The sequence below is a fragment of the Ostrinia furnacalis genome, unplaced genomic scaffold (genome assembly GCF_004193835.3).
Source record: "Ostrinia furnacalis isolate ACB-3 unplaced genomic scaffold, ASM419383v2 OfSCF7591, whole genome shotgun sequence".
NCBI classification, from domain to species: Eukaryota; Metazoa; Arthropoda; class Insecta; order Lepidoptera; family Crambidae; genus Ostrinia; species Ostrinia furnacalis.
The window spans coordinates 267,203-294,123 of NW_021137830.1; the positions used below are offsets into that span (position 1 = coordinate 267,203).

At 36.7% G+C, this 26,921-nt stretch overlaps 1 protein-coding gene across 1 annotated transcript in view; it reads left to right on the forward strand.

Annotated features, from left to right (window-relative positions):
* Positions 1-26,921, forward strand: part of LOC114365463 (netrin receptor UNC5B) — a 69,810-nt gene that overhangs the window by 26,920 nt on the left and 15,969 nt on the right. The window contains exons 4-7 of the mRNA XM_028322045.1: positions 3,265-3,464; positions 9,039-9,117; positions 18,747-18,920; positions 26,254-26,409. Coding sequence (XP_028177846.1) covers positions 3,265-3,464; positions 9,039-9,117; positions 18,747-18,920; positions 26,254-26,409 — 609 coding nt within the window. The remainder of the gene's footprint in view (positions 1-3,264; positions 3,465-9,038; positions 9,118-18,746; positions 18,921-26,253; positions 26,410-26,921) is intronic.

The following is a 26,921-nucleotide window of genomic DNA, read 5'->3' on the forward strand; positions in this document are numbered from 1 at the left end:
CTACCATCCCTAATCCCACGTTACTAGGTACGAATTTCTTACAGGAAATGAAACGTAGTCCATAATTTACGCCAACTCTGCCGGATCCACCTAACACTTATCATTTACGCCCATCTACCAGACGTTTTAAGCTTCCCCCGAACTTGGTTATTCGCGGTAGCATTTTAAGGATTCAGGGGCTACTGAAGTTGTAAAAATGTTTTAAGTGTAATGGTTGTTTAAATTATAACGAAGAGATGTAAAAAAATATTGTCAATTGATGTTTGGCGATGTTGACAAGGTTGACCGTCGACATCATAAAGGTAGCAGGAAGGCGCTGGACCAACATTAGGGGAGACCTATGTTCAGCAGCGGACGTCCTATGGCTGAGATGATAGATATTTATGTCAAATTAAATTAGGATTGTATTAGACGTTATAATGAGACAAACTTTGTTAATAATCAAGGTGGCTCATGATCGCCGCTAGAATAGATAAGAATAGAATAATCAATCAGAAGTAGTCATCCGGATCTAATTAGAAAAGAAGAATAGGATCAGATATTGCGCAGTTAAAGTAACCCTTTATTCAGAAGTGATATATTTATAGACTTTATTATTAAATTTTCACGACACATCCACAGGATCTAACATCTATAACATTCGCAACACTTGCCAACAGAACAAAAGAGCTCCAATTCACCACCCAAGATAAATGAGGGCTCAGAAAGAGACAACACGATTTGTTGCAAGCTTCAATAGGATCGAACTCGCGGCCCTAGGAACTATCAATAAAACAAACACAGTCCGGCTCATACAGAGCGGAGTAATGGACCGTGTAGTAGATTTATATGCGCTCTCGACTCAAGTACTTTGTGAATAGTGATGGGTACATGGAATGGGTTTAGAGCCACTTCTGGATAGAGAACTAAAAAAAGATTGTGTGTTTCAAAAAGGGCTATGCTTTACAAATTTGAAGTTACGCTAAAAGTGACAGTAATAAAGCGTCACGGTTTTTATTGGACTTTGAATGAAGAAAAATCACAGCAGTATTCTCCTATGAATTACTAGCTTTCTAGAGAATTACAATAATAACTTCTCTTTAACGTTACCATTGAGAATGAGGTGAGTCTTGTGAATGATTTAATGGCACTAAAATGTTCATCTGATGACTGATTTTATCTTTTACTGTCCCACTGACTTGTCATATCTAAGTTTGCTCAAGCTACTCAATCCCAACTAATATTATAAATGCGAAAGTAACTCTGTCTGTCTGTCTGTCTGTCTGTCTGTCTGTCTGTCTGTCTGTTACGCTTTCCCGCTTAAACCTCGCAACCGATTTTGATGAAATTTGGCATAGAGATAGTTTGAGTCCCGGGAAAGAACATAGGATAGTTTTTATCCCGGTTTTTGAAACAGGGACGCGCGCGATAAAGTTTTTCTGTGACAAACAAAATTCCACGCGGGCGAAGCCGCGGGCGGAAAGCTAGTAGTCTATAAATTTTCGAATATCTTCCATTTGACTCAACTGAGGTTCGAAATAATGACCTCGTGTCGTGTTAAAATATGGGTTCTAATTACTATCCTGAATTAAACTTCACAACCGAAATGACATCTGTTCCCATCGCAATTAACGCTTCGAAACAACAAGCCGTTGACAAAGCCACAGTGCCAAAACACAGTTAATAGTTTAATGAAAAACAATTATTGACGGGACGCGCCACCAAATTATGTAATCAACGATCTCGTTACTTTTTTATGAAGAGTGACGTGAGAATACGAGGTCTTGTTTGGAGCAAGTCATGGATAAAGCGCGATGGAAAGTTTTTTGTGCCTATATTTAAAGACAACTCAAAGTCAAAATTTCTTTATTTGTATAGACTAACTAGCTGACCCGGCGAACTTCGTACCGCCTTAGCGTAGAGATTTTCTTAATTTTTTTTTCCGTAAGAACCATCCTTGGACTTCCACAAACATTTAAAAAAAAGAATTATCGAAATCGGTTCAGCCGTTCACACGTGATGCCGTGACAACGCGAAACGGGTTTCATTTTTATATATATAGATAAATAGTACTTACAAGTCGTCAAATATTTTGCTCTTAAGTAGCCTCTACATGTTTCATAATCTTTTTACCCTACCAGTATCTACCTTCTTCCATATGACCATTCTTCAGAAACCATTAAGTCTACCTGATACATGCTTTGTGGATTTTGGTTATCGTGTCCTAGACGTGTGGTTCAGCCTGAGTACTATAGCACTAGTTTCGCTCTTCCTGTAGATGTTTTAAGAGATAAAATAAATATACAAACACCAGGATCATCAACAACATGTCTGGTCAGCGTGAGGAGAGGTAAATTGAGTACTTTGGTAGGCTGCGTAGGGATTATGGCAAAACCCTCCACTGTAGTGGAGGAGGCTCATAGTCCAGGAGTGGATTGTAAAGGGCTATTGATGATGGTAGGCTGAGGCCATTTTCCTCTGGTAAATTAGAAAGGATCCTGCTCTTGCAATTTAACACCACGTGTTTTGCCCACACCATAAAAATAATAACTTATTTTTCGTACCAGCACCACTCCCTCACCAAATCAATTTTAAATCGCTATCATCTACCAATATGAACCAAACTGGGCTGGGGTTACGCAACAAAACCTACCCTACATCATTACTGATCCGACAATTATTGAATTAGTCGCGACCTCAAGGTTCTCCGGGAACGGAGGGAATACTTACGTCTTTGTTGTTTACTGACATATTTCAGAATTTAATGCGGGCGATAAATTGGATTCGGAATATTGTGCAATGTATTCAACTGTCAGATTTTTAATAAATCCAATGAAAAGTCCTCAGCTATACATTTTATTGCAAAAATAACACTTAATACAACTATGCAACAGTATTTACTTGATTGTGCTACCCGAACAATGAAAGAATTTGACCGTGGCCGTTTTAATGAAGTTATTTTCTTCCATTGTCAACATAAAGTAGATACAAAAGATTATATACAGCAAATCAAAGTGTATTAACTGCAAATTAACACATTATTGCATTGTTTTTAAAATGCGATATCATTTCAAGTGGTATCATAAAGTTTTTGTTTTAAGTAACCCAATGAAATTACTGTTGGAATCAAATGCGGTTCCTCTCGTCTTTTTGTCTTTCCCAATTATTGTTATTATCAATTTTTGACGATTTAATCTGCTTGCAAACAGATATCCACAATAATATTTCCATTATTTTAATGTGTCTTATTTTACTAATTCACTAATCCATTTTCTCCCCCAACAGATCTCAAGAAGCAGTTCGCCATCTCCCCATCTCCAACGTCTGTGGAGGCTGGAGTGGCTGCCACTCTCCGCTGCTCCCCGCCTCAGGCTGCCCCCCCTCCGAGGATATCCTGGCTGAAGCATGGATCTCCACTGCAGCAGGATCATAATGTTCTTATATCGGCGGAGGGAAACCTGCTCATATCCAGGGCTACTCTGCAGGTATGTTGACATTTTCTATAATATATTTTATATTAGTTAAACAAATTATAATAATCCTTCTTGATAGTGGTAAAACTCGCTTCCACCTTCATGGCTTGATCATTACTTTCCATCAGGTGAAAACCAAGAATTTTTTCGTTGTAATAAAAAAAAAGTACGAGCCAGTATTTTAAGAGATGTAACAAACAGAAAGTTTATATTTTCCTTTCAAAGAAATGCAACTATGTAAATACTTGAATACTCGTACGTTTTACTCGCAATCCCGAAGCGAGCCTCGTATAACAAGATTGTTCCTATGTTCTAAGAATACCTACTCAATTCACAAACCAGGATTCTTGCGCCAAAATAACTGTATTGCTTTGATATAAAATTATAAAAGCATTACAAGCTTTTTTTTATATCGTTACATCAACCATTAAAGTACTACTATCATTCGATGTTACACACACACACAAATCTGAATCCCATTAAAGCTACAAACTCTTAGATTAGCATTAAAGCTATAATTTACAAGATCGATTTGAATTAACTCCGATAAATCAAGAAAGACCTCAAGACGACACAAATGTTTGTCCTCAAAGTGGGGATTCAGATTATGGAAATCACGGAACGGACCGACCGCGCCGATAAGTAGCTACTGCAAATCGACCGAGTTTGACACGCCTCATAGAGCATTCCAGCGTATGAGTGACATTTTTCATACCTTTTCCTCACGTTTTATGTTCACTTTCTCATTCTCGAAAAGAAAAAAACAAAAGAGCATCACATTTAGAGAATGTTTTTTGTTTTTTCAAAATTAAAAGCACTGTCGTTAACGCATTTATCATTATCGTCAAGACAACCACATTAATTTATTTCACAGACACTTGCGTGATAAAGTACGCATGGTGATACATTGTAACATGTAATTAATGGTTAGCTTTAATTGCCACCGTGTCAATTGTTATCAGGTAGAACGATAAGAATTGTATAAATTACTTTTTAAAAGCTACTACTTCAAAAGCTCTAGAACTTTAGTATTTTCTATAGTCTGTTTAACATTCAGATCTTTTGTAAAAAATAATGTTTTATTATTAAAGTTTGAATACCTAAGTGACGAAGTACTATATCTCACTTAAAATTTTTATGTTCCTTTTAATGCTATCATAAAAACGTATTATTTTGATAAAGTTTTTATTAACATTGCGTATCGCCAACAAAGATACGAAAGGAATAAAACGTGGGCGCTCTATAGTGAAGTTAAAATTTTATGTCCCGAATTATTTCAAAGTAAAATTTTATTACTACTCTGATTCAGTCACTGTGTTACGGCAGCACTCAGGGGACCGCAAACAAACATCTTTCGAACAGATGTAGCGCAAATGTTTATAAACTTCGATCTTCTATGAAACAGACTTACCGAACTACTAGATAGTTACGATCAATTTTATTAAGTTCACTTATTTTTAAAAATCCATTAAACCAGTTGCAATTTTATGTTTATAATTCTTTAAACATGCTCAAGCTCAGCACTATCGTAAATCTTCTACTTCTATTCTATACCTGCCTAGTTTCTCCTTTTCCATACTGCTTTTCTTCTTCTCCCATATGGCGATATGTGTTTCCACGTTTACATAGTCCACGATGCTCAAAGATATTACTTTGACAATAATAAACAATTACCTAAGTAAATTATTACACTCGTTCGTAATTGCGATGTCGTTTTTTCGTAACATCAAGTTGACACATAACAAGACAATAGTTTGTAGCTTCATCAGTATACATGCAGTCCTATTAACATTCATGTAACTGATATAAATGTCATAGAATCTAGCAAAGATAGAATCGAAAGTGATCTCTAAGTTACTGTGCAAAAGGGCCCAAAATCGGATGAAGATGAAGTCGAAGCATCACTAATCGTGAATCATGCATCACATGTGGCTGTAACTCCTAATTATTTGACATATGCAAAGTTATGAGGCGTCGTTGTGGTTTAACAAGGTCATTTGAATGATTAAAGGACATTTACATACCATTCACTAGAATGGTTCGCCTGAATCACTGGACTAAGTTATTGATGAAGTCGATCGGGCTGTGAATCCATGTAACTCTAATTACGATGTTGACAGTGCATCGCATAGTAGATTGCTTAACATTGTGATTTATGAAATACTTAATGGTGAATGTTATACTAAACTTGATGACATTCTGGTATTGAAGTTCGTATTTTTTATCTTATTGAAAAGGAACACTATGTTTAAAAGAATGTAAAGTAAAAAAATACAATAATTAATGATGACCAACATGATTTATGGAAATTTTGAAACATACGGAGACATCTTGCCAAACATTGGAGCACATTGCCAACATCCATTATTTTCAACCGACTTCAAAAAAGGAGGAGGTTCTCAATTCGACCCGTATGTTTTTTTTTTTTTTTTTTTTCTATGTTTGTTACGCGATAACTCCGCCAATTATGAACCGATTTTCAAAATTCTTTTTTTGTTCGATAGGGTACACTTCTGAGGTGGTCCCATTGTCACCAAGTCAGGATCTGATGATGGGATCCTAGGGAAATCGAGAGCAACCCTCAAATTTTATAGGCACGTATATCGTTTTTCAAACTTTTTCTTAAGTTATTCATATATTTGCTCCTGGAAATCATCATCTCATATTGATGAGCTGATGATAGAAGGTAAAACTCCTTAATGCTTAGGAGTTGGAGGATAATTCTTTAAATATTATAAGTACAAATAGACCAACAGTTGTATTCTTTCATGTTTTTAAGGTGGGCTGACGGTTTAAGGTCTTTTTAGGTTTCCTATATGGTAACCTGAATTTTGTAGGGAATATTATTTTACACTAGACATGAAGAGTATGGTCTCAATGTACTGCCTACCTTCAGTGGTAACATCAAGGTAATAATTAGTTAACTAAAAAGCAATAAATAAGTAAAATTTTATAAAAAAAAATAAAACCGACTCCAAAAAACCTACATTAAAAAGTAGAAAAATAATTACTAATAACCTACTTATTTATTAGGACGAATTAATATTTATGTAGGTATACCATGATTGATACTTTTGGAGTCGGTGCAGGCAAACTTTACATGTTTCATAATCTTGGCACCGACTCCAGAAGTATCAATCATGGTATACCTACATAAATATTAATTCGTCCTAATAAATAAGTAGGTTATTAGTAATTATTTTTCTACTTTTTAATGTAGGTTTTTTGGAGTCGGTTTTATTTTTTTTTATAAAATTTTTCTTGTCACAATACAACAACACACTGCGCCAAAAAGTAAACTTTCGTTTGCATTTTCAGTCCTTTTGGTGGAATGTTTACAAGAATTGCTATATAAATCTTGCTCCCCGCTATTTTCAAGACAAATGAAAAATTGCGAGTCCCGCTAAGCAAAGCGACACATTAAAGTGAAGTCATGAATCAAGCACGGGCAATTGGTATTCAGGACGTAAAATTTAAAGCCCAGACAATTGAGTCATCACTAAGAAAATCACACTATAATGACAGAGCAAAGGAAGATCGCAAACAAAGGAGTCGATGGAATCGATTGGCTATTGAACACAATTAAGCATTTAGACAGCTCGAAATCGAATCGACTGTATTAAAACGATTATTCGTTGACTAAGTATACAAATAGCCAGCTTATAAGATTATGCTACTTTCCTAAATGGATATTTACGTACAAAATACACAGTTTTAGTAGCTACATTATCTAAATTGCCCTGAAATAGGTTGTCTTTGATACCATTCTTATTATTTTGGTAAAAATGGAGATCTATTACGATTCCATCGCATAGAAATCGCCTTTTGGCTTCTTTTATTTCTTTGCACGTGTAATTTTTTTATACTTCGCTAAAAATAGGCTCTTACTTCCTGTTCGGAGAAGCGTTAGCGCGAGCAATCGCAAGTTGCGAATTTATTTTGCCCCATCGCGAGCGCGCCTAATTAGGCGAGCGGGCTGACGTTTATTAATCGCGACACGAGTCGTTGTCGCTCGCTTGTCGTCTTTTTGTAACGCTACGCGGTCGCTTGTCGTTTTTTTGTACCGCCAAGCGTTCCGGTGTACGCTTTCAAAGCGCGGTCTGTTGTTGACAAAAGTTTAAAAGGGTCTAATTTGGTTTCTTGTAGAGTGTAAACCTGTCTCCATTCGTTAATAACAACAATGCAAGGATATTATTCGTATCCTTTAACAAAAGTTAATATTGTGCGATACATGATAAATGCATTTCGACCAATCAATCAATCTGATTTTATTTTTTTTGCCCTGTTTGAGGCTGATTGTAAAGATCTTTTAAGGCTTGCGAATGGATTGGTATCAATCACTCAGTTTATTTGTATCAATCATTCATTTGATATTGGAATCGTAATGGAAAGTAGAGAAACCCTTTTATATGCTATAATGACTCTTATTGGTATAAAAAGTAACATCACAAACTAAAAGGAACATAAATTAATGTGAATCTAAAATGAATTCTATAAAATGGAAAACTTTAAACCTATCACAACCAGTTTAATACCTTATGACGTCATTTACAAAAATAAAAATGCAAGGGCCGTCTAATACAACGCGTACCTCAAAATTGAGCTTCAAAAACTTTACGGGCACGTGTTGACCAACAAAGTTGTCCTCGCTATATCCTCTGCATATCCATTCCGAAACAACTGTACATTCGCAAATAGCTCAGTCCATCTCTTGTTTCCGCTGCACAGCACCCACTAATTAGCCCACGAGCGCAGACATGGATTAATCACAGAGTGTCACTCGCTCACTCGTTGCAGTCTTGTGTGTAACTTTATATCTGGGTGCGTAGGGGCGCGACCGGGAACATTCTGTCGATGATTTGCACTTTTTGAAGGAAAAGTGTGTTCTAAGAAGGAATATAAAGCACTTTTACCACCTGAATTGTATTAACTTTAAAGTACATACCAGTAGGTTGCAATTCGATCTTCCTCGCTTAAATCATACTTTCTCCGATAGAATCCTTCAGCAGTACCTTAAACTATCAACAGGCCCCAAAAACTGAACCTACAGAAACCTTTTAGCTACATAAATTGAACTATTAAGTCCTTTACAAGAGCGCACACCCCTGGCTGGCATAGGTGCCGTCGGCTTCGTCTTCGTAATTAATATAATCGTAACGCATCCCGTTTTAGTCGTTCAAATTAATGGGCACGTCCTTTGTGATTTCAAAACAGACAGCTCATGCTTCACAACGACCATTTTCAGTAATGAACCGAGCTTGTTCATTTTACATACATAATTGAACGCGATACTTTTTTGGGCAACTTTAGCTGGGCTTAAAAGGAACAGTGGGTAATGCAATTTCACGAAAGCCACAGATTTTTATGTAAATTCTTCAAAATATACCGAGGTTAATATTTCATAACAAATTACTGTTGTTTGAAATGCTAATACATTTTTGAGGGCATTCATCCGATGCCTTGAGGGATCGCGTGATGTAAAGATACATTATTATAGTGTATTGAATTGAATGAGAATGCTAAAGTGGTTTGTAATAATACTATCAACTAACAGCCTTGATCTATTATGTAAATGCTTGTCAACAGGATATGGGGAACTACAGCTGTGTGGCAGAAAACATAGCTGGAAAGAGGATATCTGAACCCGCCCTCCTGACTGTGTATGGTAAGTTTATTTTAATTTATCAACTGATTTTATTTCATGACCAGAATAATGTATATAGCCTTACATGTTTTCAAAAGCTCTTTAGTAATTGCAACTTTGTTCGTGGAGTAACTTCTCAACCTGTTATTTATAAAAGGCTGAATATGGTTAAGATAACAACAATGTAAGGGTACTTTTAAAATGAAACAAGCGATAACGACGTGAGAACCAAAACCATAATTTACTCACCTTTGAGAGTTTCTATATTAATAAAAAAAATCTTACCAATACCTTTCATATCTTTGGCTTTGTTATGAGCTTTACTAAGAGAATTAACTTCAGAATTGCAGAATATTGTAATGTTATTCAATAGCTGCACGCAAACTCACGTCCAGCCGATTATCTCTAAAAAGCGTTAGACAATTTAATAACGTCTAAAGACCTAACAAGATATTACAGTCTTTCATTATTTCACATACAATTTATCGGACAACCGGGAATTTCCGATGGTGTTTAACGCTCATTTCTCCCTCACTTATAAGTAATAACTATCTTTACTTCACGGAGATCAAAGGGCATGTGCCGATGGCTTGCAATTATAGCGTGCGCGAGCGCCGAGGAATCATTAGGGACGCAGTGCCTACGCTTGCCAAGATGGCGCCTGGCTAACTGATTGCAATCAACACCTCTGACTTAACACGTCCGAAAGCATGAGAATCATTGGTATTGTTGTGGTCACATACATATTTGTGGTCGTGATCAATAATTTCAAAGCCTACGCCTTCGTTAACTTTAACAATGCAAAGACTTGAAGTGAGAGAATGAACTTCTGAAATGTGTTATTGTCTTTTTTCGCAAGTTATTTTCTTTTTAGAGACTTCAAAATTATTTTCGTAAAACATGTTACAAGTATGCAAATGTTGTCTCTACATTTTCAATTCAAAATACTTTACAATCTCACAAAACGTGCTCTTATTCAGTTTCATTTTTCCATTTCAACAGTAGCTAAATGCAGTCTGCAGTTCCAAAACAAAACGCTGAGTATAAACAACAAACAAACTATTCTCTCTGCAAGCGTACACTTCTTAATTGCAGTCAAATAAAGGGTTGTCTACTTCGACAATTCAGTGTTATCTAATTGCTCGAACCATTCGTGCGGACTAACACCAATTACGTTTATTAGAGGCAGCCCTTTGTGTGGGCTTACAATTCACACACTAACGTGCAAATTGGGTAATATATCGTCTTTATCTCGGAGGGGCTGGTGGGCGTATGTCGCCTTAACAATACTTTTAGGGTTCCGTACCTACCACAAAAGGAAAAACGGAACCCTTACAGGATCACTTTGTTGTCGATCAATACCATTTTTTCTCAGGAGCGCGTGGAAATATCAAGCTGAAATTCATGTTAAATACTCAAGTCTTCTGTCCCTTGGAGCTGTGCAAAAATCAAACTTCTAAGCCAACGCAATCATAAGATACAGCCGTATATGCCGTAAAGTTTTGACACTCGCAAGGGAATCAAAACCTACAGGGTACTTCCTGTGAACTCAGACTCTTGAAATTTGGTACAAAGCAACATCTTATAGCAAAGATAAAGGAAACATTGCGAAAAGCATCAATTTTTTGTTACATCATCATCTTTTTCAGCCATAGGAAATCCACTGCTAAACATAGGCCTCCCCCAATGATTTTCACAATAGCCTGCATGCAGCGCCTTCACGATACCTTTATGAGGTCGTCGGTCGGTTTAGTAACATCGTATAAAAAATATTATCTACCGGAACCCTCGGTGCGCGAGTCCAACTCGCACTTGACCGGTTGTTTATTACCTCCACAATTATATAATGATCCAGCGTTTTATCAATAGCGACAGTATCTCTTTCGTTTGTAGCATTGGTGGCATCATTAAATGTATTGTGATGAAGAGTTGTTGAATTCTCACCTCGTGTTGGCGAGGCTTTTGCTTTTTAGCACTGTGTGATTAATTTCACGTATAAATGACACTATTTATGGGTGTGATATTGTGATCATTAGTGTAGTGGTATTCAATGAAGGTGTTATTTCGAATTATGGATTAAAGTAAAAGATTTTATGAATCGGTACAATAAATTTGATATATTGATAGTTCAGATAAATATCTAGCGAAAGATCAGCAATTCTTCTAATGCACTTGTCTAACAAGATGGTTTTGAGGTTAACTTTAGTCTATTTGATTTAACGGTTTGCAGTCGTTTAAGCTGCAACTTTTATTCACATAATTAAATATAATATTTAAACAAAAACAAAATTGAAAACAGTATGTTGGTTTATAATAAACTATGCTATCAATCAAAAATAGGTACAGGTACAACAGTACTGATACTGCTTTATTAGCAAAGACATAAGAAGAAATTCTCGGGTTACTTTCATTGTACAGTTTGCAACTTATCAAACTATAGGTTTTTTTTTTGTCAAATAGCACGTATTACGACTGCATAAGATACAAGAGTTCTTAACTTGATGTACCGTCGTCTATACAAACTCTTATTAATACCACAAAATTACAAAAGCTCTAAAATTAATAGCAATTTCTCCATAATCGCCATACGACGGCACTTTATTAATATTAACAGTGGTTTAATAGGTTAATAACATACGCGGTATGTAATAGGCTAATCAATTTTTATTGAGAAAGAACAGCCGAAATTGGGAGCGTCGCATCAATTCATATTGATTGTTCTGTCGTAGTAAGTTAGCTATTAATGCAACTTTAAATTATATTTTATGAATAGTAAAATTTTTTGCTGCAGCCTGGTCAAAGATTTTTTGACTACTTAATAATATAAATGGGAAAGTTGTTCTGCTTGTCTGTTATCTTTTCGCGAATAGGCTGAGTTGCACCACCTTATTTTAACCGTAACAATAACAATAACCGGTGCTTTTAAGGAGTTTGACAGAGTTTTGACGTTTGTCAAAGTTAAAGTAAGATGATGCTCACTCAGCTTAAACACTAAGCTAAACCTTGATCTGTTCGTCTTCGCAGTCTATAGATAGAAGTCGTCTACACCTTTGCCTGATTTTTGCATTCATTAGAATTGGATTTTTATGGGGTTTGTGTAAATTGAAAGTGTTCGAAGATGAGTTGATGGCGCTATTCATTTCTGAATAAATTTGAATGATTCCGCTCCGTTCGTTTGTATGATTGATGGACCAATCGATACAGTTTGTGGTAAAATGATTTGGTTATTAAGTTATTACCGTTTATCTTCTTTATCTTCATTGAAATCCATTAGATTTAGCGTTATGGTTTCTTAATAGACGGCTTCGGATTTTAGACATGAATGATGCCTAGAATTAGAATTTCTTTGAACAGAAGTACTCGTAGTATAGATAACATTTTCATCATCAATTTATTGTAAAAAGCTCATGAGCTCTTCAATGCGCAACAATAAATCTCTGAAATGTTAATAATTTCTGAACATTAATTTTACCGAAATTTCACAAAGTAGGTCAGTGATTTAGACCCAAAAGGTAACAGACAGACACATGGATGTAACGGCACAAAATCCAGGACACCTCCGTTACAATATTCCATTCAACCAAAAGCGTTCATTCAAATTCCGACTCCCACATCAGCCACAAAAAAGGGATAATTAACTCAAGTCAAGTTTTTGTGGCCCCCAACGTTCCTCAAGGACCCATGTTCTTGTAATTCGGGCAACATGTGGCGTTCGTGAATTGTTTATAACGCCCTTTGGTAATGATCCGTCATTAGACGTAATTTGAAGCGGCACAACCATGAAAATGCCGTGATTCCAAATTGTAGGTTTCCTTCTGATATTTGGTGAAAGTGGCAGGTGTGGAGGAAAAATAGCTTTGTCGTTCTATTTCACAGTTATGGACCCGTTTTAATATCATGTTCTAATAATAGCTTGTAAATCAATACGAGTAAGTTTTTTTAGAGTTTTTTTATTACGGATGTTTTAGGCGGTCTTATTCAATAAATAGAGTGATTCAAGAGGAGAGTTTTATGTATACAGCGAATGGGTGCGAAGCCAGTTGTTATACATATAGATAGGTATACCTAAAGGAGCGTAGTTTAAAAGATCCAGGTGTACGGACAAATGGAGAGACTTTGTTTTATACGAGTACCACTATGCAGAGACAATAAACATCAAAAGTATTGATTGTCAATTAACTAATTTGTCTAGAAAGCTCACAAACATTATGTAGTTTTCTTTTGTAACCATCACTAATTGAGGCTAAGTTAAATTACCCATTTTAAGCTGATTAAATAAAATCCCAAGTAACATTTTACTCCATTTAAGAGTTCACATTTAGTTCCAATGTGTACTTAAAGCATTAGTACAGTTCACTCGTGATGTATAAGCTGTATTATTGCAATTAATTACACCTATACCTGTCTAAGGGACTTATAGGAGTGTAGACTAGTGTAGAGTTATACTTTTATACGATTGTTGGTGTTATAATACTCTAACAACTATCCTTTAGTCAGCCGTCTGACTAAGAGCATTATAGGAGGGTAGAGATACGGCAACCGCTGTTTAACGGCCTACTTGTACGATGTTATAGAGCTAGCATTTTAATAGAACACACGTGGTCATTTATAAAGCCAAAGGCTGTTATGTTTACTTGTTTTAGACTGTTATACAGCTAGTAGCTGTAGTAGGACTTGTTTGTGTTAATAAAATAACCTTTTTTTACTATCTGTACAAAAGTGTTTCAATGGTTCGCATGTGCACTGTAGGCTGTTAAAAGGACTATATGTGTTGTCCATTAACATCAATAGCAGTTTATTTGTCCACAAGTACTACTCTTATTTGCTTTAAGCTGAAAATGAATGTGAATGTGATATTCTATTACACTTTTCCCCAAGCCTGTTTTTAGTTGTATTTATGGTGGTTCTGTACATGATGCAGAGGAAAATATTATGCCTGAACCTGAAAGTTCCCTTCAAAATATACAGATATCAGAGTGTGATGATTGCAGTTCTAGTGATAGTGAATACAATTTTGATTTAGACAATTATTTAACCTTTAGCAAAAAAATAAGAACATGGGCTATTGAAAATCGTATTCCTCATTCCGCTTTGAATAAATTGTCAGGCATAATAAACGAATTTAAACCGGGAACACTACCGTCTGATGCTTTAGGTATTCATACTTGACTATTAGTACCTGGGCTAGGCGATTTAACGGACATTAATAATTTTTATTGCGGATCTCTAAAATTTCAGTATTTGAAAGAATTAAAGATACACAATTGACCTGAACTAGGTACATCTTAAAGCTGTACATAAGTTCACATTAGAATAAATTTATAGACATTAGCGCTGTAGTGGTACAAATGTGGAACTTAATATAGATAACAGCATTCTAACAGAACACATGTGAACCTAATATACGCTCACCGCATTAAATTGGAGTTATAACAGTTCACATAGCCGTATTTCATTTCCACCATTTTGTTCTACATAACCTAAAATATTTACCAAATAAATCTCCAAAATTAATGCAGATTTATCACAAAATTCGCAGATAGAGCGATTGAGTTTTGGTTTCATGTTATAATTAATTACCGTAGTATAATTATAATGCCAATACAATATCAAAAACTGAAAATTGTAGATTTCCTCTCAGCCAGTTTTAAATATTTTAAAATGAATATCGCGTTTTTACAGAGGCGCGTAAATATTTTAGCTGTAAATATGTATACATTTCACGATAAAGTTGCATTCCCAATGGCATTAACATTATTAAGTATTTAAAACCCGTGTTATTATTTGCATAAATGATTATATTATCCGCCCGAGTTGTTTCCTCTTGGCACTCACGTACAAATACCAAACTAATATTAAAATGTGGAAATAATTTAGGACACACGTGAACTTTATGTAGCATTGGAGTACTTTTGTCGGACTTTATAACTTTGAAAGCTGTGCATTTAGCCACTTGTTACTCTTTATTGTCCTCACGTACGTTGTATGGTTCACACTGCGTCCCATATAGTGCCGTAAGTCAGCCTTAAGTACGATGTTACTACTTAAACTGCTATTATAATGCTATTATACTGCTAATGTACAGCCATAGTGAACTTAAAGCTGTCTAATTTGTGCCCAAACTGGTTCTATAAAAGCATTATAGCAAGCTATACAGCTCGTATACAGCTGACATACACAGCTTGTGGAGTACATGTGAACGACTATTGAACTCTTAAATGGAGTAAAATGTTACTTGGGATGGAACTCTACCCACATAAAAGAGTAACTTAACGAGCAAAAGGTCAGGTGAAGTCATAAATATAATTAAATATTTCAGATGGGATCGTTGTTGTTTCTCAAATTTATGTTTAAAGCCGACTCGTTGAAATAGTTATTTGCGTGACGCCGAAACTGTGTAATATTTTAATGAAATATTTTTTCAATTTGCTTTTCTATGAATGGTTTTTTACGTGACATTTCACTTTTATTTCTATTGGTATTTCAGTAGAAAATAATTACTAAATCTAGAATTCCTGTTACAGTCCTGCTATTTCTATTGTAGTTGTTATAGAAAAGTTAATTCTAGGTAGATACGAATACAATGCAATGTACAGATGGGCACACAATGAATTACAGAATTCTGACAGCAAAAAAGATATTCATTTCTTTCTTTTCAATCAATCAAGACGAGGCGAGTGTTGAAACGGAGTCTGCTCTTGCGATGCTTTTTGTGGATGTAAACACCTATTTCAGTATAAATAATATCCGTTTTCTACAATCGGTTTAATGCGAAGAAATTTTGCGATTAGATAGAGAGCTGTATTTAGATTAGATAGAAAACCTTATAAAGGTTTCAGAAAGCTACAGATGCAGGTCGCTTCCACCGGTAAAAAATACTAGAAGAAGGCTTATGTTCAACAGTGGACGTCCTATGGCTGAAATGGTTATGATGATGATGACGATTCGTTTCTACCAAAAGTTTTTACTGGAGTGGAGGTCGCGTACCGGAAAACGCAGCGTGTGACGTCCACCCACAAAGTGGACCGACGACATCATAAAGAAAGGCGCTAGACGCAGGCCGCTACCAACCGGGCAAACATGGAAAGCATTAGGGGAGGCCTATGTTCAGCAGTGGACGTCCTATGGCTGAGATGATGATGATGATGATGATAATAAGTTTTTATTTAGTACACAAATCATACTCTCCCTTGCTAACACGTTGGTTATGCCTATAGTACCACCTGCACATTGCAACAGTAAATTCGAATATTGGAAATTGGATCTGCCTAAACCTACAATAATATGAAGCTGCGCTGCGCCTTAATCTTTAGCCCATTGTTTTCATCATCATCATCATCATCATTTCAGCCATAGGACGTCCACTGCTGAAAATAGGCGTCCCCCAATGATTTCCACAATGGCCGATTGGTGGCGACCGCTACCTTTATGAGGTCGTCGGTCCACCTTGTGGGTGGACGTCCTACGCTGGGCATTCCGATACGTGGCCTCCACTCCAGAACCTTGCTACCCCATCGGCCGTCAGTTCAGCCTATTGTTTTATCTTTGGTACTTTGTAATAAACAACTGAAAACTTTCGTCCCCGACTATACTAGGTATTGCACGCCACCTTGCGTGTGTCTCTAACTAGCGATCTGAGCGGAGATATTAACATACAGGCTAATGCACGCGGGTCTGCCTAGATTTCTGAGAAAGATCTGTTTCGCAACAGCCTAGCATGGGTTTATGGCATGCTTGCGTGGACTGTGAAACTTTAAGTGTTGAAACTATAAATATTCGAAGGATTGAATAGATTTCAAGAAACGCAAATTATGTTATGCCGATGTGAATTCGGTAGTATTGAGGGAGGTCGGTATAAGTATTTTAAAAATTAAAATAAAATTCATTTATTTTTGCAAATAGGCTCTTAGAAAGCACTTTTACACGTCCCAATATTAACCCTACCACTGCTTCGGGACAATAAATGGGCCAGTGTTGAGAAGAAGCAGCGCAAGAAACTTAGTCACTATTGTCAGCCTCCTTTTCAAGGGTTTACAGTCTTTAAAATATACAAAATATTATAGTCATAAGTATTGATGCGAGCTAGGTAGTTAAACATTCCAAACATTTTTATCTTTTATATAATCATCAATAATAAATAATAAATCATCACAACTTTATAGTAGCCCTTTTTCATTAAGGTGCTTTTGACATGTGCTTTAAATTTATGAATGGGCAATTCTACAACAGTTATGCTTGAAGGTTAAGACTGACTGCCGAGACACTAGACACAATAGAAATTTCATTGTACGAGGCTCACTGGTGTACCTATGAGCTGCATAGCGTCCAATGTACAAGAGAAGCTATACAGTCAAGTAAAGATATTTATGCAAAGAAGAATGAGAACACGCAAAGATATGCTTCCTCTTGGATCGGTACCTGCTTTTGTAGTTATGACCACAATAGGCTAGTTTCCTAAAAAAATTTTTTTAGTCCGACAATTTTGATATAAAAAAATATTGGACACGTATATTTTGAATTGTCAATCAAACAAATAATTACAAAGTTATAGTGCGTTGAAGTTCCGCGCGACGTCACAAAGTGCTGCACTTTTACGCACTCACTGAAGTCACGGGCCTTTACTTTAGAACTTTGCCACGCTTTATCTGTTTACATTTTCATTAGTTTTAAAAAATGAAAAATACACGTTTCGAGTAGTTTATGACAAGCTAACGGACTAATTAAAACTCTTGCTTTTTTACCCAGGAAACATCCCTATTCACCAGTCCATCGCCCATAATATCACGGTATAATTTAAAATAGCCCATTTCATACATCAGAAATAGGCCGGCGTTTCAAAAGCATGCGTTGTTTATGACACGCGTGAAATCGATTACATTTTTCCACACGGAATTGGAGTATTTGGTGCGGATTCCGTAAATGGCGTGCTTAGTTGGGTTGAAATTTAGCTATTGTATTTTGAAACGTTCTGGTGATGGATATGAGGAAAACAAGCGACTTTGTAGCCAGTTATGCTCGTTACAATGTAAGCAGAACATTTGCAATTAACAAAGCGTTTTGGTTTCCCGGGTTTCGTTTTGATTGACATAAACTATCACGTGCTGAATAGAATAGGTATTCCCATGACAAACTAGTGTATAAAAGTTTGTGAAAATATTTGAGACTTTTATTACACGAGTATAATTTTAGCCATATTCGGTCTACTACGTAAGGAGCGCCAAAGAATATCCAAAATTTTTTTATGTAAGCATTCACTTACCACGCCCGTACTCACAAACGATGCTTGCGTGAAAACGAACGCTAAGCTTTGAATAGAGCTCTGTGATTGGTTCGTGTGTCACCCTGTGCGTCCTCGCGCACTGTGAGACCTCATAGTAATGATTGAATACAGCCGTTAGTCAACTTCATTCTCGATCACAATATCTTCTTCCTTCCTTCCTTTCAGCCAAATGATGTCCACTGCTGGACAAAGGCCTCCTCCAAGGTTTTCCACAATGCACGGTCCTGCGCTGCCCGCATCCAGGCTCTTCCCGCGACCTTTACCAGATCGTCGGTCCACCTAGTAGGAGGCCTGCCCACGCTACGTCTTCCAGCCCGTACACAATATACCTTTTATTATTTCCAAATACTAAATGTCCCTTTTGTTCCAGTGAACGGCGGCTGGAGCTCCTGGTCGTCCTGGTCTCCCTGCCGCTGCAACGGTCGCGCGACGGGAGGACAACGTCGCACGCGTACCTGCACCGAACCGTACCCTTTGAACGGTGGCGCGCATTGCCAAGGCCAAGCCGTGCAGAGGACGTCAGACTGCGTGCCGTGTCAGAGCGGTAAGTGTTGTCGATAACAGATGGCGCTGTGCTCAGTTGAATCGCGCTAGTGAAACTTGCTACGGCTAGGTACTATCATTTTTTTTAGTAAGAGAGATAAAGTCTGACTCCAGCATTTTATGACCAATTTAGAGTCAACGTACCTAGTTCCAAAATAGTTCCCATTACGACTAATTAAAGTGCTAAAGTGTAGGAATCAAAAGTTTTATAATCTTTCATTCTGATTGTTTTAAATGTTAAACTGATTGTGATGTTACGTAATGACTAATTTCAATGCCCTTTTTCACTGCTGCCATTGAAGAAACTTACATGGATAATACTCAACAATTGCTTGTCGGTAAGTACTCGTAAATTGTTATCAAAATTTAAAATTTTCTTCGGATTGGCCGTATTGTGGTATAAAATCTTTTGTAACAAAATACACTTAACATTTAGAATTGAAGAAGATGTAAATTATAGACACTTTACAAAACGCACTAAAATTTCACCGCCACAACTTAAATAAAACCCTCAACACGTTTATCTCGATCGCTTATACCACAACGAAAGGATGGTCAGTGAGTTCAAATCCAACCAGGTTGAATTGATTTACGGATAAATTATAACGCCGCTTATAGTAATGTGTTAGTTGTTTTGAGTTTGAATGCTATCAGAAGAATAATAATGTAGGTGCTCGTTAAGATCAGCTAGAGTCATGTCTTAATTGCCGTTGACTCTTTGAATCTTACTATTCCTATCTATTACTTACTATTCTATTCTATACTCTTACTATCTTAGTTCTTTGCACAATTAATAATATTTTCCTTTTAGTTTTTTTTTTATTGAGAACATTATTGATAACTTTCATGAAGTTTGCATTTCGAAAAGTCTCAACTACTTATTTATTTTATCCCAACATTTTATAATTGTGTGCTCATGACGTCATGCAATATCTTTTGATGATGATTCATGATTAATGCTTACCTCAAGATGGTGGCTGTAGGAGTGGTGTTACCTTATCAGACGCCATTGTACCTAAACTTCGCGGCCAGAAAGCCATAAAGCGATGGAATTAATATTGCCATAAAGAGCACGTGGCGAAATCCTTACGATTGGAACAGAGCCGTTTTAGTATCGCCCCATCGGATCTCCGGTAATGGGGTATATCTTGAGGTATCGGAAAGTGGGTTATATTTACCGCAAAATCCAGTGAGATTGTGCCAAATCGAGAATCACTTAAAATTTACGCCCGTATTCACATTACTATGAGGTCTCACAGTACCCGTGGACGCACAGAATGACACACGAACCAATCACAGAGCTCTATTCAATGCTGTGCGTTCGATTTGCTGCATCACTTAAGCAAGCATCGTTTGTAAATACGGGCGTTAGTCATTTTACTTGAAAGAAAAATCCTAGTCTGAGAAAGTCTACTGGTTTACTTTATTGATGCTTGCAAAGAAGAATACTGTCGTTTTTCGGGATATTTGATAAATTTATCGCGATTTGCGAATAATTATTCGCACTGAAAAAGTGCCGATAACTATGTCCTGTCCTGCATGACACCAACATTTTTGAAACTGAAAATAATCAGATCTTTAAAATTGAAGAGAAGATTGACACTTGTTTGCTGATCAAAATTATTTTCGCGGTTGTGATTTAAATTTTATAATCATTTTAGAGACAACCAGCCATTAACCTGTTGAACAAGATACCAGCAAACATGTGCCAGCTTCCAAATAATGGGCAATTTCATTCCTCACGGTGCGCATACTAAAATCGCCGTGGTTTAATTCTCGGAGGCAGTAAATTTTGTACGGAACCCAGCACATCAAAGGGAGAAGGAGCTAAGTGTTTCATAGCGACAGTAAAATTACAACAGAGACAAAACTTTTCCGTTGTCGGGACACACGGAGCGAATGACACGCGAACTATGGATGTCATTAACGAGTTGTGACGAAATGGTTTTAGCATCTGGCGAATACTGTGTGTGAAGTGACGTTTGAGGCGTGAAGCGCGGCTGTGTCACTTTTATGCCCATTAATTTTTGAAATTGACTGTGATGAACTTTTGAGAATCTCATTCTCCTCTAAATACTCGTAGAATTTAGGGAATTCAGTTTAACTACATATCTCTTATATCTTATTTATCTCTTTACTAAAATTCATCAATATTAGTTCAGTAACTTAGGCGTAAAACTTAACAGACAGAACAACTCTTGCATTTTTATTAGCGAGAATTCTTTCGTTCCTTTAACGCTTTGCTTGACAAACTCTACAACCGTATTCCCAAACTAGACCATTTCACAATGAGACCCAATCAACTCGTAAGTGTACAGGATTGTAACCACTAATTGGTAGCACATGTCGGCTTCTTAGGCGGCCTGTTTTATGACTGCTTTTTTGATTCATATTTTACGTTTTATTGCTATTCAAATTAATAACAATGCATATGAACACGCCCGCGTTGTAAGTGGATAGAAAAATAAGTGACTATTAAAAAGGTAATTAAGATATTTTTAATTTGTAACAAGGATTTATGAGTTAGATGATTTCATAGCAAAGGTAACTATTCACAAACGATACTTGCTTAAGTGAAGCAGAAAATCGAACGCACAGCGTTGAATATAGCTTTGTGATTGGTTCGTGTGAGACCTCATAGTAATGTTTGTGAATACGGGCGTTAGTCATGTTTCTGATAAATAAAGAATTGCAAACGTTGATCATGACTGTAGTACTTGGAGTTGGGAGGATCTAGGATGGACCTTTGCCATCGGACAGTAGGATAAATAAAAGTCAATTCATGACAACCATCGTAAAATCTCAAAAGGATAATAAATTGTACATAAAACCAGTACAGTATTTATTGACAAAATCAAAAATATAAATACTTATTCACAACTAAAATATCTTGTCACTTATCTTTTTATAAAAACTACTTTCTCGCAGTTTATGCGAAATAAAATGCGTAAAAGACATCTTTCCTCTGTTTCTGAATGAAACAACGATGTAATCTTACGAACGGCCAATTTAACCTCAAAATCGACTGGAAGCCTTATCGGTTTACTGTAGCGTTGCAGTTTTGGCTGTTTTCACAAATTGATATTTCTTCTCGATATTTGGATTAAGGATACCACTGGCGACATCTATTGGCGTGATTTTGAATTAATTTGCAATAGATGGCGCTTTTTGCTCAGTCAATTCAAATATATTTTATTGAAACATTTCCTAATGTTTTTGTTTTGATTATTCTATTTTTTAATAGAATATTTTCAGTGTTCAGGAGATTGTTTTCATCATGGTTTTTATTAGTATTTGCTTTTTACCTAAGCGGCGAAACGAAACGTCTTGCGATGTCGATGACTCGCAGGCTGTCAGTTGAGCTGTCAAATCACTTTGGAATTTTGGTCGATCTTGCGCAACCGCAATTTTATTATTTTCGGGGATGTAATCCCCTGTGTTTTAAATCGTGTGTTGCAGAATGCATCCACGATAATTTCATAATATAATTTAAAATAATCACACATGAGGTAAGTTCCCGTCGGAGAATTTATTTATTTTTCGTGATTGATATTTTTCGTATTCCAGTACGTGGTATTTTATGTGATGGTTTCTTTCAGNATACGGGATTTTACAATAATTTCATAAATTTCAAATTTCATAATTTCACAATATTTTGTAGTTTAAACAATTTCATAATTTTACAATTTCAAATTTTATATTTCAAATTTTATATTTCAAATTTCGTATTTTACAATTTCATATTTTACACTATTTTTATAGACATTTTAGATATTTCAATATTTCATATTGATTTCTCATCATTTGGTATAAATTATTTCTCCTTTCTAAACTGCTGATCTCTTCGCATTTCCTCCTTGTCATCAAACCTCTGTCTCTGCAAGAGTTTGAACGCTTTCCTGTCGAGGAGACGAAAGAGCTTCATCTGGCACTGCGCGCTTGAGGCCGTGGAGGACGCTGCTTGTAACCTAAAAGTGTGTGAGACCCGTTGGACCCCGGAAGAAGAGAGGAACGTTCAGGGTAACGGCTTATAACCGCATGGCTTCCAAGGTACCCACTTTTCCATCCTTCAAGTAGGAGTCTTTCCGACCTGACCTCCTTTCTAAACTGCTGATCTCTTCGCATTTCCTCCTTGTCATCAAACCTCTGTCTCTGCAAGAGTTTGAACGCTTTCCTGTCGAGGAGACGCAAGAGCTTCATCTGGCACTGCGCGCTTGAGGCCGTGGAGGACGCTGCTTGTAACCTAAAAGTGTGTGAGACCCGTTGGACCCCGGAAGAAGAGAGGAACGTTCAGGGTAACGGCTTATAACCGCATGGCTTCCAAGGTACCCACTTTTCCATCCTTCAAGTAGGAGTCTTTCCGACCTGACTTCGCGCAGTTATCTTAACTAGTAGAGTCTTTTAATATTTAGGCTGAGTTTTAAGAAATTTGTAGTGGCAATAATATTCACCAAACCGAACCTAATTAACGACCCTGAATCCCTTGAGATTGGCACTATTACAGTAGTTATTATAATATCGTAATTGTTAACTTTATACGAGCATACGAGATAAAAATAAATTGTGTCAATTGAGAGGGAGCTGTTTTATTTACATTTTTCTAATTACACACAAGGAACGGTAACTTATATAAATTTCTGCAAGCCGGACAACCTCTTTTTCACGTGCAGACAATTCACCATCGTCTCAGTCTGCACCGGTGGCGGTTCGGTTCCAGTCACCAAGCCGCCAGAAAAAAAATCCTTTCTTGCATTACGACTCTTTAAACAACGAAATACAACAATTGTTTTAAGGGTGAGAGGAATTTTGTGTTCAATATTGAGGTTTTGCAGGTTGCAAACTCTTTTACTTGTTTGGTTTTTGCTTATCTCTATAATGATGATGAAGGATGTGACCCATTGTTACATCACACTATAAGAGAAGATACTAATAAGACTTACCTATAGAAGAATAAGGCTGGGTGCACGCACCACCTTACTTTGACTGTAAAAAACGTCAAAAATCTGTTAAACTCCATACAAAAATCACCGATATCGTTATAGTTACGGTCAAAGTTTGGTGGTGCAACTCAGACTAAATCAAGTACCTACAAAATGACAGAAAATGTGACTGTATAACATTTAGGTTCAATCAAAAACATCTAGTCTATAACAACGTCTCGTCTAAAGGAAAGTTTTCATCAAGTTCCTCGCATTTCTCCTTAAACATTACAGTTGGTTTAATCACTACTTCGCTCAAACTATCTGTAGTCAAAGCGAGCATTCCCTCGCTACTGCAAAATGAAATAGTGATGTTGATAGGCAAGCGGTAAAATAAATGCCAAGAATACAATAAACGCTTTAGTTCAACACATACCACGTTAATCGGCTGCATCTCAACCAAACGGCACATTTCTGTTCCCAACATATTGTTTTAAATTCCTACATAAACGTCTTTTATCGTTGGAAACATTATCGTAATATAATTTAGCCAGTTTATATCATCACGGAATGACTTCCGGCATGGAAGTTTCTCTCAAAATTCTCCCGTTAAGGGTGTGACAGTAGGTTCCCATTAAGGACAATTTATATTTAAGGCGCGACTTAAAATGCATGTAAAAAATTCGGCCAAGTGCGTGTTGGGTCATTTTCAATGGGGAACTCTGTAACAACTACAACGCGCTATCTGTACATCTTTGTAATGTTGATTTAGTAAACTTTCTTTATTTCATATAATATCATTAGTACTGGAACATTTTTTGCTTCAAAATTTGTTACAGTTTTGTAAATTTTTCTCAATCACAAATATTAAATTACTAGGCATAGCTTGTCACATATGCACGCCTAATTGCTATTCTCTACTATACTTTGCAGTTTGCACACTGGAATCGTTTTAAACTAAGAACCTTGTGTAACTATTTTCGACATCATAATAATATTTTTCGTTTCTCCAATAACAGTACTCCAGGTTACAGGAATTTGAGTACAAACCGCCAAAAAACTTCTTACAAGAACCACGCCAGCCGTTACAAACACGACATTTTATTAAACTTTAGATCCCTAAAAAGCATAACCAATGTAAAAGTCCTTTACGTCGTTGTTCCTGCTCTAACGAACCTCGACTGATTTATGTGTGTGCGCATTAATTAATAAGAAATGCTACACACTGTTGTAGTTAAATATGCATTCTACACCCACACAGGCGTGGGGAGACAGAATAATTGTGTGGTTGAATTCATAAGAGGGCGGACTAACGGTGCTTTTAATTTAAATAGACTTAAATTTTAAATTTCAAGAAGCTTTTTTTGGGTTGGAGGATAATCTTTTGCTTTTTTTAAAAAAAGCCGAAACATTTGTAATCAATCGATAATTCGTAACTAAAGCTCTATTTGGATTGAATTGAAGAAAGGGCTAGTACCTATTTTACTTGTTTTTAAAATCCCCTTTTTCATTTCTGTTACTGTTACTATTAACAGCTGTTCTGTTGTATTAATATTAGGTACACTCACACTAATATTTTCATCATTGAATATACAATTTTTAGTTCTTTCGGTTGTCTTATCACTTGGGCCGAACTCTTCGTATGAACACGGACTCTCTATTATTTCTTTTGTAAAAAAACATGTGATTTATTCCCCACTTGTATGTAAGGGCAGTTACGACCATCTCCGCGATGTATTTTAATTTCAATTTATAGTACGGTACGTCAGTAACGTCGTGTATTATTAGACACGGTATTAATAATGTTAAATAGTACGAATGGTTATAATTTCAGTTTGTTTGGAAACGGCGAATTCGATATCGGAATATTATATTGCCGAATCAATCTCAATTTAGCCATTGATTAAATTAAATGGCGGTATTGGCTTATTGATGAAGCTCACTAATGGTAGCCTTGCTGTTTGGTTTAAGTAACTTTGATGTACATATTATAAAAAGTTATTTCTTTTGTTCTATTTTTATGTTTGCTTAGAACAGAATTATTTACAACTACATTATTTACTTCTATGCCTTTATATACCTTTTTTTCTATACCTTCTTTATTTTATTCAAAAAATATTGCTATTTGTATGATTTTTATTTGCTATTGTATTTTGGCTGAATAAATAAATGCGTCAAATTAACAAATAACACACTTATTAAATTAAAATTACCCTGTATTAAGAAACTAGTTATGTAATCAGTGGTAATCATAAGTATTAAGGTATTTTCAATGAATCTATCAATTGATACTAAGCTATTAATGGAAATAAGTCTTCTGTATCTGTCTGTAAGATCAGGCCACACGATGACCAGAGAATCTGGTGGACGTAACCTGTTGTGTTTCTGATACTAATACCCCCTTTTTTTCTCCAGCTCTCCCCGGCCGCTGGGGTACCTGGTCCGAGTGGTCGGTCTGCGAGGCCGACTGCCGTCAGAGCAGGCGCCGGGCCTGTACCGGAGACACTCCTTGCTCTGGCCAGCACGTGCAGTATGCGGACTGCGTTGGGGATTACTGCGGGGTGCATGGAGGTGAGTGGCTTTAGTTAGTTAGTTTTGCAGGGCAATCGAATACCGCACTTAGCCTCATGATTGGGCCATTGTGCGCGATTTGTGGTTTATCTTCCTACTCCAACCACCCCAGATCCCCCCAGAAGGCGAGCAGCCCGTCTAGGCTGCTGCAGGCCTCCTGTAGCGACGATGGTGATCGAAGAAATTGAGCCCGTTGTTCTTCCACGCTACTGCACTCCATGAGCACATGCTGCGGTGTTTCCTCTGCCTCCATGCACCCCCTGCACAGTGGGCTGTCTGTGACACCTATGTTGTATAGGTGCTTGTTTAGCATACAGTGTCCGGTTATGACACTTAAGACCTTGCGGATGCTGTCCCTGTTTAGTCTGATAAGGCTGGTTATACTAGTGGTTAGTATGTGAGGCCGACTGCCGGCAGAGCAGGCGCCGGGCCTGCACTGGAGACACTCCTTGCTCTGGTCAACATGTCCCGTATACGAACTGCGTGGGCGATTACTGCGGGGTGCATGGAGG